Source organism: Pristis pectinata, chromosome 2, assembly GCF_009764475.1.
Source record: "Pristis pectinata isolate sPriPec2 chromosome 2, sPriPec2.1.pri, whole genome shotgun sequence".
In the NCBI taxonomy this organism is placed as follows: Eukaryota; Metazoa; Chordata; class Chondrichthyes; order Rhinopristiformes; family Pristidae; genus Pristis; species Pristis pectinata.
Window position 1 is genome coordinate 30,928,737 of NC_067406.1, and position 16,796 is coordinate 30,945,532.

Genomic DNA, 16,796 nt, shown 5'->3' on the forward strand with positions numbered 1-16,796 from the left:
AATTTCCCTTCTCATTAATGTCTCTTTGAGCATAAACACTCAGTCCAAAAGGGAATATGGGTTACAAGTTTCTTGCTCGCCTTCAAGATACGAGGGGATTTATCTTTCTATAAGGCAAGACGCTAAATGCTCAGTTTTCCTTTCCTGAGACATCCACAAAAATCAGTCAATTAACCAACCAAAATCACACATTAAGAGCAACTACTTAAAAGAATTGTTGAACTCCACTTGCAAAGTTATTCCACAATCAAAATTGATACATCCAAGCAAAATCCATGTACAACGTTATATGGAGTTTCATTGTTTACTTAAGGACATGTAAATATTTGGCCACAATATAGAATGTTTAAATGTATAGTACACTAACAAGATGGAGACAACAGAGATGCACAACTGCAAAGATCAAAAATTTAATAGAGTTTGAAACACGACATAAAACATTTGTGAAATGAAAACAAAGCACACTGTAGGTTCAAGGAGCAGCATCTCATCTTCATTACGGTTTTCAGAACTCAAAACATGAATTCAACAATTTAAAATAATCAAATTTTCAAGCTTGTATAAGCAAATTGAAGGAATTAAATTTTGTCATTAAAAGCTAAGTTAGTTAACATTACTACATACTGTAGCATTTACCTTTGGGCTGGAAGGGGGATAAGGTCTTTATCCATGAAAAGCCGAAGCAAGAAATCATGAACATCATCTAATGTTTCAGGACCTCCCATGTTCAACATGAGGATGCCAGTCTTGGGTTTTCTAATGAAATGATAGGACATGGAAATTTTCAAGCAGAGCAAGATATACTATGCAATTTATTTGTTGTAAAAATGCATATTGGTAGAAACTGTAAACTTGTACAAAACATAACCATTCAAAAATGAAAAGCAATTTATGAATTATTTTCCTCTTCTGAGTAGATGCTTTTTCTTGAAATATAATCAGACAGTACTCTCAACATAACCATACGAAATATTGTTTTACAGGCTTTAAAATAAATTATAGCTTAGAATTTTTCATATTAATGAATCATTTTCAGTATTAACAGATTATTGTTTTAAATATTCTGGTGATCAGAACAGTTAACAGCATCAATTTTTCGTGCCATCAGCAGTCAAGAGGATTTCAAAGGGTGGACTATATTGAGTGTCTTGAAGAAAGGAAGATGTTGGGGACAGCATAGGAGATAAATGTACAGTGGCACTCCTGTAATAAATCCATTGGCACTCCATGTGGAACCAGCAAGGTTGGCAAACAGATTATTCCTCATTTGACCTTCCTTATTCTGACAAATCTGAGGAAAACTATTTTAAGATAACTTCTGATTAAAAGCAACTCCAAGATAAACCAGTAGGTTTTGAAGTTGAGAGGTTATTAACAATAGTAAATTTATGATTAGTGCTGGCATTATGCAGATGGAAAAGACTTGAGATAACTTTCAATGTATTTGGTCTAAAATACCTTTTTTTGGTAGTGTTGTAACATCAGTCTCATATCTCTATCAACTGTGAATTAGAAAGTCATGGGTTAGATGGCAAAGGCACAGTCTTCAGTGCTATTTTCTGACCAAGACATACTGGTCATTAATACATAGTCTATTGAGGAAATCCAGTATTGACTGAGGGAGGCAGTTAAATTGATGTCTCCAAGAACTAGATCAGTTTTGGCAATCTGAAAAGGGGTAAGCAACAGAAGCTAGATGTAATTTGAATGGATTAATTCTTATCAAATCAGGCACAGAAAGAGAATTATAAAGACTGTTGAAAGGAAAATTTAGCTTTTTATTTCTTCAATTTTAAATTTGGAAGGGATTTAAAGCACTAGACTTGTAATAGATAAATTTTCAGATAGATTAGCAGGTAGTAGTTAACATGTTGCACATCCTAAGACTTGAAATAATTTTTTGGTCGAGTTTTCTTTGCACCCAATATGCAAATAGAGAAATTCCATGCAGTTTGATATGTTTGAATGGGGACCCAAGTATGTGAGATGTTGTTAGTATGGAGCTGAGAGTACAGCATTACAGTTATAACAGCAACTTGACGATATGAATTGCACATGCCCATATTTGAAGTTACACAAAAAATTTTTCCAACAGCAGTCTTGGTCCATTATGTACTAAATGGCTCATCTTTTATGCTTTTCTTCCATTACACAGCGGATCATTCAACACCTTGCTGGATCATTCGACACCAAGGCATGCAATATCATGTGACAAGTATTATGTGTTTTTTAAGTACTGGATTATCACTTGATAAATTAACATGATTGTTTAGATTTTGATAGTCCATTGAGAGATCACAGACTTAAAAAAAGTCAGATATCTGATGTGCACAGCAAGCTATCACCATGTTTAAATGCAAGATAATTTTAAGAATCCAAAGTAGTAACTGAGACATTCAAAGATATGGTTTTTGCATGCCTGATAACTCTCCACCCTTGTCCAGAAAGACACACACCCAATTTACCCATCTCCAAAGAGTTTTTAAATATGCACTTCAAAACCCAAGCATTAAAGGACTCCTAACTAAATCTAGTGTTATGCCTCAGGTTTAAAACTTCAGATTTTACAAAAAGTGAGCTGCTATTAACTTTTCTAGCCAGGACAAGGCTAGCACAAGTACCAGATTCAGTAACATTTAACCAGAAAATGCTACAAATATTCGGCTGGCCAAACAGCTTCTCTCCACTCAATTCATTTGTGATTATTTAGCACGAGAGAGTTTAAATTGCATTTTACCTTTCTCTCAGCTGAGGCTTTTCCTTCATTGCCACCTGTCCTGTTGCTGCCGCTGCTGCTGCTGCTGAAGTTGAATGCCATTGCCATGAGGCACGAAGGCACAAATTATTCAAACTGTTCTTTGCAACTGCATAGGAAGCAAAATAGGATCCCAACATTATTCACTAACATTTTTGTTTCACTGATAAATAACTCCAAAATATACTAAGCAATCACAACAGACAAAACAAGTAAAGTTTTACAACTTGATCCTACAAAATACTGTTGGACTCAATTACTTTTAAAACAAACATGAGTGTAGGTATTTTAAAACAAATGTAATGCTTATTTGGCTCTTGGGCAAAAATAGCCAAACGTCTCTGGCCAAAGTAAATGGACATTACACTTTAAGAGTAAATTACTGATTTGACATATCAGATACAAAATATTCCATGTAATCTCTATGAACTGAAGGTCCTTTGCTGGCTGTTATGAACTAACCACAACATCCATTGCACACTTCCAAACAATACTTAGACTCTATTTCCATCCAAAAGATTAGTTGGGCTATGTGAGTAAATTGACAAAACCAAAAAAATCAAGTGTTAGCCCTCCACCCAACTCGTAATCTCAAGAGCTCAATGTACCAATACAATTTAGTATCACAAAAATATAAGAAATGGTAGCACGAGTGGACCTCGTAAGTCCTCCAGCTGACTCTATCAATCAAAGTAAAGCAGATTTCAACATTTTCTCGCCCACTTGATCATGAAAACTTATGAATCTCCACTTGGAATTTAAAAAGCAAGTGGATAAAACTAGTTAGAAATCAAATACGCAGTAATAACTTTATTCCAATGATCCACTGCCCTCTTCTACCGGATTCCTCCTCCTTCAGCCCTTTGCCTTTTCTACCTATCACCTCTCAGCTTCTTACATCAGCCCCTTTCATCACCCTTCCCCACCCACCTACCTTTCCCCTCTCACCTATCACTTGCCAGCTTGTGCTCCTCTCCTGACCTTCTTATTCTGGCTTCTGCCCTCTTCCTTTCCAGTCTTGATGAAGGGTCTCAACCCAAAATATCGACTGTTTATTTCCCTTCATAGATGCTGCCTGACCTGCTGAGTTCCTCCAGCATTTTGTGGGTAATGTAGTAATCATACTGGTCATCAATCATACTAGTGTCCAAGAAGAGCAGGGTGAGCTGCCTCAATGACTATCACCTGGTAGCACTCACATCTACTGTGATGAAGTGCTTTGAGAGGTTGGTCATGGCTAGAATTAACTCCTGTCTGAAAAAGGACCTGGACCCACTGCAACTTGTCTACTGCCACAACAGGTCTACAGTGGATACAATCTCACTAGCTCTCCACTCTGCTTTGGAGCACCTAGACAACAGCAAAACATAGCCAGGCTGCTGTTTATCGATACAGCTCGGCGTTCAACACCATCATCCCCTCAGTACTAATCAACAAGCTTCAAAACCTGGGCCTCCATACCTCCCTCTGCAACTGGATCCTTGACTTCCTTATCGGCAGACCAGTCAGTGCAGATTGGTAGTAACATCTCCTCTTTGCTGACAATCAACACAGGCCCACCTCAAGGATGTGTGCTTAGCCCACTGCTCTACTCCCTCTACACTCATGACTGTGTGGCTAGGCACAGCTCAAGTACCATCTATAAATTCACTGATGACACCATTGTTGTTGGCAGAATGTCAGATGGCAATGAGGAGGCATACAGATAGATAGATATCTTTATTAGTCACATGTACTTCGAAACACAAGGTGAAATGCATCTTTGCATAGTGCTCTGGGAGCAGCACTTAAGTTTCGCCACACTTCTGGCGCCAACAAAGCATGCCCACAACTTCCTAACTTGTACGTCTTTGGAATGTGGGAGGAAACCCACGCTGATACGGTGAGAACGTACAGACAGCGGCTGCTATTGAACCTGGATCGTTGGCCCTGTAATAGCGTTACGATAGTGAGATATATCGACTGGTTGAGTGGTGTCACAACAGCAATCTCACACTCCATGTCAGCAAGACCAAGGAATTGATTGTGGACTTCAGAAAGGGGAAGTCGGGAGAACACACGCCAGTCCTCATTGAGGGGTCAGCAGTGGAAAGAGTGAGCAGCTTCAAGTTCCTGGGTGTCAACATCTCAGAGGATTTATCTTGGGCCCAACACATTTATGCAATCACAAAGGCGGCACACCAGCAGCTCTACCTCATCGGGAGTTTGAAGAGATTTGGTATGTCACCAAAGACTCTTGCAAATTTCTACAGATGTGCGGTGGAGAGCATTCTGACTGGTTGCCTCACTGCCCGGTATGGAGTGATCCAATGCGCGGGATCAAAAGAGGCTGCAGAGGGTTGTAGACTCATCCAGCTCCGTCACGGACACAACCCTTCTCGCCATCGAGGACATCTTCAAGAGGCAGTGCTTCAAGAAGGCAGCATCCATCATTAAGGACCCTCACTACCCAGGACAGGCCCTCTTCACGTTACTACCATTGGGGAGGATGTACAAGAGCCTGCAGACCCACACTCAACGTTTCAGGAAAAGCTTCTTCCCCTGTGCCATCAGATATCTGAACAGTCCAGGAACACTACCGCGTTATTCCTCTTTTGCACTTTTTTTTAAACCTATAGTAATTTTTATGTCTTTACTGTTGCCACAAAACAACAAATTTCACAACATATGTCAGTGATAATAAACCTGATTCTGATTCTAATAACTACCTTATTGTCCAATTACCTCATTTTTAAATATAGCACCAAGGCAAATTCAATGTCCTTTGAATTCTAGCTTGTCATTTGGCTTTCAGTTTCACCTACACAAGTACCTCACTAAGCATTGCCCTGCACGGCACTCGCTCATTATGGTGTTCTTGGTCCTCAAGTCAGAACACTCACAGCTAAGACACAGTGTACTTTTTAAGAAAAGACATCTGCTTATGTTGCATGCTCCTGTGCCAATAACCTTAAATGAACCACTATCCTCCACTGATGCTCTCGTAACAATGAGCCTGACTCAGTGTAGAGATGCTGGCAGTGGGCATACTGGGGCAAGCTGCGCATGAAACAAATACAGTGGTAAAATGCAGCTTCCACCACTTCCAATGTGAGATGATGAAAGAGACTGTAGGATCCAGGCAGCCTGCTAACATGTGGAACAAGTGCTGCCAGTCCACAGCAGTGACCCACACTCATAGTGTTAGTCAGGGTGCAGCCCAAAGCCCCACATCTCAACATTGGGCAGCTGTCCCTGTCGCGCTGAACACCAGCCCTCACACGCAGATTTTCCAGTCTGAGTCATGAGCAAGTCGATGGTCATTTTATGCCATGTTCCAGATACCCTTGTTCCCATAACAACAGCAGGCAGGCAGGGGTTTATATCAGGTATCTGAAACAGAGTAGTATATAATGCACTATGTACAATGCTGTAATTACCCCTCTCATTGCTGTTTCCAGCAGCACCTTTATTCTTGGGAATGCACCCCAAGCACTACAAGAGCTACTAGAGTATTTCCCCAGTGCAACTAATTTTGCTAATACCTGATTTACTGTAAAAGGAGTAAGTATTTCCTAATAAATGCCAGGAAGTTCAGAAGCAGATCTAGCTAAAGAACTGAAATTGATGCTGTATTTCTCTGTTGTATAAAAAACATGATAAAAGCAGAGAACGTCTGATTATTCTCTACTGAATCTAATCCCTTATTCCAGTCGTAGCCAAAAATAGTAAGCAAAATAAATAATGAATTTTGCCCAAGTGGCAAGAATGTAACTGATGCCATTTGTTATATAACATTTACCTGATCAATAGTGGGGGCTTTGATTTTAATGACTCATCCCAACCATGAAATGTCCCCTCTCTTAATGGTCAAGCTTTTGAACGTGGTTTGAACTTATAGTGCCCAGCATCAAAGTCTTTTACTCAGTTGGGATGTGGAAAATATATTAAGGCAGTTCCAAATCTTGTTAATTAGAGATTCTGACATAAATAGGCAAGTCATTGTGATATGAAAGCAGAAAATGAGAAGAAAAAACCCAATGGTGAAATACAAAAGACAGAAATGATGACATTTTATTCAACAATTTTAGATAATCATGTCCAGAAGACCATAACATGCTCAGCTGGAAGATGAACCACTGTTCCCCGACCTTAGGTTGAGCTTCCGTGCGTCAGTGTAGGAGGCCAAAAGCAAAGGTCAAAGTGGGAATGGGATGGAGAATTACAGTGATAAATAACTGGAAGCACTTCCAGACCAAAACCAGTTTTCTACAAAGTGGTCTCTAATCCACATTTGATCATACACTGCATCAAATGCAAAATACTTAATTGGAAGTGCAAGTAAATCATTGCTTCACTGGAAACAAAGTGTCTGTGGCTCTGAGCAGTAGGAGTAGTAGGAAGGGGGAAGTAAAATGGTAGGTGCGGCATCTCCTTGTCTTTCATGGGAAGGTACCCTGGAAAGAGTAGCAGCCATTGGCAGAGATGGAAGAATGAAACAGAAGGTCCCAAAGAGGACAGTCCCTTTCAGAATGTGAAAAGGGGGAAGAGAGGGGGCAACTGTGTATGATCAGGTTCAAAGTGCCAATTAGGGGAATAATCGGTTGAGCATGAAGGGTGATGGGATGGAAGTTGAGGATAAAGAAACCCCTATCCTGTTTCTGGTCTGGAGCACAAGAAAGGAGGATGAAGCAGACACAGTTTAAGGCCTTGTCACCGATAGTGGAGGGGAACCCTCAGCTGAGGAAAAAGACATTGGAAGCACAGGTGTGGAAGATACACTGTCCAATGAGGAGATGGAGAAGATAGGGGAATGGAAATGTAGAACTTTCAGGAAATCAGAGTGGAACGAAATATAATCAAGGTAGCCATGGGCTTGTATCATTACCAGCCTTTACCCAACATAGATGTCAAAAAGGGACAAGTCAGAGATGAAACACACATGGGTGAGATGAGAGTGGAAACTGGCAACCACAGTGATGAAAATTTCTAGCTCAGAGCAAGAATAGAAATGACACCACTAACTACAAGTTAAGGGGTCTAGGGGAAAGAGTGAGAAAGCAGCTTTGAATCCAAGACTGGATCAACAACCATATTTTTGAATGGTGGTGCAATCTCAATCAATGATTAGCAGCTTCCTGCTCCTGTTTCTTACATTCTTATGACTGTATCCCATAGACCGGCATAACTTGAACCTGTAAGTGTTCTCATAGCTACACCTATTACAGGAAGTGTTAAAGTTGTTGACTGTGAGAACAATTTCAGCCAGACAAATTAGCATTGTGACAGTGGGGGACTGAATTGGACTCTGTTCAAGGAAGGTGGCGGCCCTCGGGCAATCCAAGTGGGTGATGGAAGTGCAGTGTGACTGTAGTCAGTGTATAGCCATCTGAAGGTACCTCAGAGAGTTGGAATAGATCCAGTTACTTAACAAGGAAAAAAAAACTATATCAGGAAGAAAATTATTCAGATGGAAAATTACTTTAAGTAAAATCATGGAAAAAGAAAATAAACATCACTCCAAACTGTCTGCAGCACAGAACACTAATTTATCTATCGTTTCCCTTTACACAATACTCATCAGGTTGGCAACTGCAAGGCAGGGAATGGGTCGGCGTGATCTGGCCCATTAAGTACATTTGAGATAGAGATATTTTTTGACCTCAGGGAAGTTGAGTTATGGGGAAATCAAGCAGGAAGATGGAGTTGAGGTCAAAGAACAAAATAGCCATTATCTTACTTAATGGCAGAATAAGCACAAGGCCTGATGGCTTACTCATACAACTTTGTATGTACCAAGGCCTGTGTCTTTGAATATGAAGTTAAAGTTCATCTAGCTACATGGCAATTGAAAGATCAATTGACAACACACTCACATGGGAAACTGGGCTAGATAATCTATCCCCTTCAGTCTACTCGTTCATTCAATAATGGCCGATGTGTAACTATGAAGCATCCACTCTGTTTTCAAATGATCCATCTTCAGCAGTTTAGGAAAGACCAGAGAAAACATTTTTTCTATGTATCCCACCAAATGCTTAATCATCTCAAGCATCTCACTCAGATGATCTCTTAATGTTCAATACTCAAGGGAATACAAACCTATCCTATGCAACCTGCCCTTATATTGTAACCCTTGTACAATCCAGATCATTGCCTTCCAAGGGCAACATATCCTACTCAAGTATTCCAGATGCAGTCTAAAACAGAGCTCTGAGTTGTAGTACAATTACCCTTTTGTAGTCTTTATCTCCATGACTGGAATAACATTCATCTATGTGTTTTCTCAAAGTCTACGTTTGTATCTGTACCTTCATCTTTAGTGATTCAGTAAACTTGCTGCACATCCATAATTTCCTCAAATCTGAGAAATAATTCATATCCATTTAATTCCTAAGTGCTTGGCTTGTCAATATCTACTTAAATTCAGATCTATTCCCAATAAAATTCAACACAAATTTACAGCTAAAGCCATATATCAAATTAATGCCAACACTGTGAGCTGCGAGCCAGCTTGCGGCCTTCTTGCCCAACTCAGAAAGTTGTATATTCAAGGTCCATTTCAGGTGAATTTATTATTTCAAAAATAAACTTTATTTGTAAAAACTTTTTACATTCTTTGTGCCATTTGATCAAAATATTCAATAGTATTAACACTTATGTTAAAACCATTGCACCATTGCCACTCAGCATTCCAGGCGATTTAAAAAGAATAAGTTGACTCGCCAGTGTTGTGCTAGAGTAGTGCTACACCAAAGTGGATTACTGGGAGGTGTTACCCTAACCCAGATGTTATCTATTATCAGCTGGACGCAAAGAATACCACACAACCTTCTTGAAGGGTAGGGGGTTATCTCTGCTGCCCAGGATAAAATATATTCCGTAAATTAGTATTACAAAGTATTTTGCTGGGGTTGACATGCACAAATTGGTCGCCACCTTTCCTACTTTACAACACTGAATACATTTCAAAAGATGAAGTACTTTGTTCAGTGTGAAGCTTGGAACATCCTTAAAGGGACAGAAAAGCCGCTTTATAATCATTTATTTGCAGCACATTTAAACACATCGTGGCCTTAAGCGGCGCCCACCCCCAACCTATCTCCCCCCTCAGCGGCAAGCGGCTCGCCCCCCACCAAACCCCCACCCCGGCGGCGCGCCCCCCACCAAACCCCCCCCACCACCCCGGCGGCACGCCTCCACCTACACCCTCACCCACCCACCCTGGCGGCGCGCCCCCATCTACCCCCCCACACCCTGGCAGCATGCCCCCACCCCGGCGGTGTGCCCTTACCTACTCCCCCCACCCTGGCGGTGCACCCCCACCTATCCCCCCCAACCCGGCAGCATGCCCCACCTACCCCCCCACCCCCACAGTGTGCACCCACCTACCCCCCACACCCCCCACCTAGACAGTGTGCCCCCCACCTACACCCCCCACCCTGGCGGCGAGCCCCCCCACACCTAACCCCCCACCCCTGCAGCGTGCCCCCCACCTACCCCCCAACCCCAGCAGCGAGCCCCCACCAACCCCTCCACCCCGGCGGCGAACCCCCCACCACCTAGCACCCCCCCCCCACCTACCCCCCCAAACCTGGCGACAAGCCCCCCCCCCCACCCCGGCGGCGAGCCCCCCAACCTACCCGCGCCCCCCCCCCCCGACCCCGGCGGCGAGCGGCGCCCCTCCCGCGGGACAAACTCTCCTTCCGCCGACAAGTTACATAACAGGCAGCCGCCGGGAGCCGGCCATCCGACGACCGACCACTCGCCCGCGGCCGGGCGCTTCCGACCGGCAAACCTCAAACCCGACCCCCATCCGGCATCGGCTGTTGTCCGTGACGCGCTTCGAAGGTGATTCCTCCGTTCGACTCACCCACACACGAACGGGCTCCCAGCCTCAGTAACGCCATCTTGGGTGACTATTACACGGGTCCCGGGCGCCGCGCTGCAGGCTCCGGCCGTTCCGCTTGTCTCTTAACGCGCACCACCAGTGCTCACTCCCACTCGTCCTCACCAAGCACTACCAGTACTCACTCCTACTCCTCTTCACCGTGCACCACCAGTGCTCACTCCCACTCCTCTTCACCGTGTACCACCAGCGCTCACTCCCACTGGTACTCACTGAGCACCACCAGAAAACACGGGGCGGAGACAACTGGCTCCTCCTGCATTTTTGACAGCACTGCCAGGAAGGCTGTTCATACGAAAGTTCTTGCACTCTCTTTGCAATTAACATTATGAGACGGGAGGCTGTTCTGAGTCGTTACGCCCTATGTTTTCTTGTTCGCTTGGTTTAGTAATTTTGCAATGCAATTGTTACTTTTTTTGTCGCTGAGAAATGACTTTTTTTTAGATTTGCTAGCTTTTGGTTAGTAACGGGATCTCAACCGCGTGATGCAAGAGAGGAGATTTAAGAATAATTTAGGTGATAGAGCATCATTCCAAATAGAAGTGCTTTAGCATGATATATTACCGAGTCAGAGGCAAAATCATATTTGGAAGTAAATGAAAGAGAATAACAAATGCAAAATTGGTAATTGGTTTTTATTTTATGTGTACTGAGATACAGTGAAAAACTTTGTTTTGCATGCCATCCATACATCGAGGTAGTACAAAGGATAAAGCAATAAGAGAATGCAGAATATAGTGTTACAGTTACAGTTCATTTTTGTCATATAAGAAGTCCATTCAATAGTCATAACTGCAGGATAGAAACTGTCCTTGAGCTCGGTGGTGTATGTTTTCAAACTTTTGTATCTTCTGCCTGATAGAAGGGGTGAGAAGAGAGAATTTCCTGGATGGTTGGTGTCTTTGATTATGTTTACTGTTTTCCCAAGACAGCGGGAAGTGTAGACAGAGTCAATGGAGGGGAGGCTGGTTTTTGTCATAGACTGGAGTGTGTCCACAACTCAGAAATTTCTTGCAGCCTTGGGTAGAGCAGTTGTCATACCAAGCTGTGATGCATCTAGATAGGATGCATTTAATGGTGCACCTGTAAAAATTGGTGAGGGTCAACAGGGACATGCTGAATTTCCTTAGCCTTCTGAGGAAGTAGAGGCGCTGATGTGCTTTCTTGGCCATAGTGGCTATGTGGTTGGACCAGGACAAGCTATTGGTTATATTTACACCTAGGAACTTGAAGCTCTCAACCATCTCCACCTCAGCAGATTTGATACATACAGGGGCGTGCACCCTGTCCTGTTTACTGAAATCAATGACGCTCTTTCGTGTTGGTGACATTGAAAGGTTGTTGTCTTGAAACCATACCACTAGGTTCTCCATCTCCTTTCTGTACACGATCTAGTCTTCTTTGAGATCCAGCCCAAAATGGTGGTGTCATCTGCGAACTTGTAGATGGAGTAGAGCAGAATCGGGCCACACAGTCAAGAGTGTGTAGGGAGTAAAGTAAGGGGGTGAGGGCGCAGCCTTGCGGGGCACCAGCATTGAGGATAATCGCTGCCTATCCTTATCGATTGCAGTCTGTTGGTCAGGAAGTCCGAAGTCTGGAATCTGAACAGAACATGCTGGAATGTTCTGGTAAGGTAGCTCAGGAAGTATATGTGAAATGGACAAGAAAATGTATCTACGGGCTGTCCCGGATAAATATTGCATTGCGTTTTTTTCAGATATTGTTCATTAGTCAAGTTTGTTCCTAAGTCACTCGATACAGTAACCGTACCTCCACAGTATTTGTAATGAATGGCATCAAAGGTACATAAGACTGATAAGAAAGAACAATTCGTAAAAGTGGAGAGAAGGAGGTAACTAGTTCTGTTGTTCGTAGGAGCCAGTGTATGTACATATGTCGGACATCTGAATTTAATAATGTGGAGTGTCCATAAATTGAGCGTTCATAACCTGGGGACGGCCTGCAATTGAAATTATATCTGCAAAGGTGGGGAGGTCCAGATTACCACCTGCATTCTGATTCTTCCCATCCCAGTCGTTCTCTCTTCTCTCCCCTTATATCAGACAGAAGATAAAAAAGATTGAAAACTCGTACCACCAGGGTCAAAGACAGCTTCTATCCATTCTTTCAGCCTCTATTCACTCAGCTGTTATAAGACTCTTCAATGACCTCGTGTATGATAGATGAACTCTTGATCTCACAATCTACCTCATTGTGGCCCTTGCACCTTATCTGCCTACTTGCACTGCACTTTCTCTGTAACTGTAAATTGTTTTTCCTTTTATAGACAATAGGAGCAGAAGTAGACCATTCGGCCCTTCGAGTCTGCACCGCCATTTTGAGATCATGGCTGATCCTCAACAATCAATATCCTGTTCCTGCCTTGTCCCCATATCCCTTGATTCCCCTATCTACAAGAAACCTATCTAGCTCCTTCTTGAAAGTGCCCAGAGAATTGGCCTCCATTGCCCTCTGAGGCAGTGCATTCCACAAATTCACAACCCTCTGGGAGAAGAAGTTTTTCCTCACCTCTGTCCTAAATGGCCTAGCCCTTATTCTTAAATCATGTCCCTTGGTCCTGGACTTCCCCAACATCTGGAACATATTTCCTGTCTCTATCTTGTCCAATCCCTTAATAATCCTGTAGGTTTCAATCAGATCCCCTCTCAATCTTCTCAATTCCAGCGTGTACAATCCCAGTCTCTCCAACCTCTCAGCATAAGACAGTCCCGACATCCCCGGAATTAACCTCGTAAACCTACGCTGCACGCCCTCTATAGCCAGGATATCCTTCCTTAACCCTGGAGACCAAAATTGTACACAATACTCCAGGAGTGGTCTCACCAGGGCCCTGTACAAATGCAAAAGAATCTCTTTGCTTTTGTACTCAATTCCCCTTGTAATACAGGCCAACATTCCATTAGCCTTCATCACTGCCTGCTGCACTTGCTCATTCACTTTCAGTGACTGATGAACAAGGACTCCTAGATCCCTTTGTATTTCCCCCTTACCTAACTCCACACCATTCAGATAATAATCCGCCTTCCTGTTCCTGCTCCCAAAGTGGATAACCTCACACTTATCCACATTAAACTTCATCTGCCAAGTATCTGCCCACTTACCCAACCTATCCAAATCACCTTGAATTCTCCTAACTTCCTCTACACATGTTGCACTGCCACCCAACTTTGTATCATCAGCAAACTTGCTAATGTTATTCACAATGCCTTCATCTAAATCATCAACATAGATCGTAAACAGCTGCGGTCCCAGCACCGAGCCCTGTGGCACCCCACTAGTCACGGCCTGCCATTCTGAGAAACATCCATTCACCCCTACCCTTTGTTTCCTATCCACCAACCAGTTTTCTATCCATGTTAATACCCGCCCCCCAATTCCATGAGCCCTAATTTTACCCACCAATCTCCTGTGCGGCACTCTATCAAATGCCTTCTGAAAGTTGAGGTATACAACATCCACTGAATCTCCCTCATCTATTTTCCTGGTTACATCCTCAAAAAACTCCAGTAAATTAGTCAAGCATGATTTGCCCTTGGTAAATCCATGTTGACTCGACCCAATCCTATCAGTGCTATCCAAATATGCCGCTATTTCATCCTTAATAATGGACTCTAGCATCTTCCCCACCACAGATGTTAGGCTAACTGAACAATAGTTCCCCGTTTTCTCCCTCCCTCCTTTCTTAAAAAGTGGGATAACATTAGCCATTCTCCAATCCTCAGGAACTGACCCCGAATCTAAGGAACATCGGAAAATGATCACCAATGCATCCACAATTTCTAGAGCCACCTCCTTTAGTACTCTGGGATGCAGACCATCTGGACCTGGGGATTTGTCAGTCTTCAGCCCTATTAGTCTACCCATCACCATTTCTTTCCTAATGTCAATCCACTTCAGTTCCTCTGTCACCCTCTGCCTTTTGTCCATCCTTACCTCTGGGAGATTTCTTACGTCTTCCCCCCTGAAGACAGATCCAAAGTACTTATTAAATTCGACTGCCATCTCCCTGTTTCCCGTAATAATTTCACCCGATTCGGTCTTCAAGGGCCCAGCATTGTTCCTAACTAACTTCTTTCCCTTCACATACCTAAAAAAGCTTTTGCTATCCTCCTTAATATTCCTGGCTAGCTTGCCTTCGTACCTCATTTTTTCTTCCCGAATTACCTTTTTAGTTAAATTCTGCTGCACCTTAAAAATTTCCAAATCTTCTATCTTCCCACTCAGCTTGGCTCTGCCATACTTCTTCCTTTTTAACACAATGCTATCTCTGACTTCCTTTGTCAGCCACGGTGGCCCCTTTCCCCTCTTTAAGTCTTTCGTTCTCTGGGGAATAAACTGATCCTGCACCTTGTGCATTATTCCCAAGAATACCTGCCATTGCTGTTCCACTGACAATTCTGCTAGGATGCCCGCCCAGTCAACTTTAGCCAGCTCCTCCCTCATGGCTCCATAGTCTCCTTTGTTCAACTGCAAAATTGACCCTTCTGATTTGCCCTTTTCCCTCTCCAATTGCAGATAAAAACTTACCATGTTATGGTCACTACCTCCCAATGGCTCCTTTACTTCGAGTTCTCTTATCAAATCCTGCTCATTACAAATACTTTTGTTTGGAATGATCTGCCTGGCATGCAAAACAAAGCTTTTCACTGTATCTCGGTATATGTGACAATAATAAACCAATTATCAAATACACAGCAACCACAACAGTAACTATACATTTAATGTTTCACTTGCCCTCTGGAAAGTATCAGTCTTCAACTCTTCACTTAAGATCATAATAATAGAAGTGAAGTAGGCCATTCTAGGATATTTTATCTTTCCACCACTTTCCTGCACTAATCCATATACCTAGAACCCCGTAATAGCCAAAAATTTATCACTCATCGTCTTGAATATACTTTGTGACCAAAATTCCAGGGAATGCTTGATCAGAAAATGTCAAAGATTCATTGTGAAGAAATTTCTTCACATCTCCGTCCTGAATGGCAGCCCCTTTGTAATTGTCAAAGTCAAGTTTATTGTCATTGACTTTCACGGATGGGACAGGTGCCTGATTGGGAGAGGGGGTGGGTGTTGTGTGGTGGGTACTTTGGGAGATCATGCATTCTTTCTGTCATTTGTGCTGGTCAGTCAAAATCGAGTTTATTGTCATATGCACAAGTACATGTATGCACAGCTGCAATGATAAACAATGATAAATATCACAGACACATAACATTTAGGGACATAACATTCACAAGAAAAACAGAAACATAAATTATTCAAAATTATGCAAGAAAGAACACAATTAGAACAAAAAAAAGTCCATTGTAGTGCAAAGTGGTCACAATGTTGCTATACTGGGTAGTGATTAGGGTTGTGCAGGTTGGTTCAAGAGCTGAATGGCTGAAGGGAAGTCGCTGCTCTTGAACTTGGCCTCAGAGACTGAGATTACAGAGTCATCCAGAGATGTGGGGGCTCGTGTGGGTGTGTCATAGTTCTCCCTATCAAAGTATGCAAAAAAGGCATTGAGCTGATCCAGGAGTGATGGTTTGTTGCCACTTATGCCACCCGATCTTGCCCTGTAGAAAGTAATATTGTGTAAGCTCTGCCACAGCTGTGGACCTTCCGTCCATGATTCTAGTTTAGCCCAAAATTGCTTCTTTGCACTTGCAATGGCCTTTCAGAGGTCACACCTAGACTTCATATATGACTCTGGATCGTCAGCCTTAAATGCCACAGATCTAGCCCTCAGCAGATTATGAATCTTCTGAATCAGCCAGGGCTTCAGGTCGGGGAAGACTCAAAATGTTTTTGCAGGTATGCACTTGTTCACACACGTCCTTATGAAGTCGGTGATGACTGTGGCATCTCCACTTAGGTCCACCGATGAATCCTTGAACATGGTCTGGTACACCAGCTCAAAGCAATCCCTATTCCGCTCCTCTGCCCCTCCCATCCACCTCTTTGTAGTCCCCTTCACCAGTGCCGTGCTCTTCAGTCTCTATCTGTACGCAGGCAGAAGAAGCACAGCCAGGTGGTCAGATTTACCAAAGCACGGGCGAGGGATGAGCGATAGGCATTCTTGATGGTGGTACAGCAGTGGTCGAGTGTGTTGGGTTCTCTAGTGTTGCAGGTGATGTGTTCGTAGTA

The 16,796-nt window shown here is 43.0% G+C and overlaps 1 protein-coding gene across 1 annotated transcript in view; it reads right to left on the bottom strand.

Moving 5' to 3' along the window:
• The window catches only part of fech (ferrochelatase), a 38,969-nt gene extending 28,048 nt beyond the window's left edge, over positions 1-10,921 (bottom strand). Inside the window, exons 1-3 of the mRNA XM_052041978.1 lie at positions 10,608-10,921; positions 2,738-2,864; positions 637-756 (exon numbers count right to left, since the gene is read on the bottom strand). Coding sequence (XP_051897938.1) covers positions 637-756; positions 2,738-2,864; positions 10,608-10,644 — 284 coding nt within the window. The 5' untranslated portion in view covers positions 10,645-10,921. The remainder of the gene's footprint in view (positions 1-636; positions 757-2,737; positions 2,865-10,607) is intronic.
• Between the last annotated feature and the right edge of the window lie 5,875 nt (positions 10,922-16,796).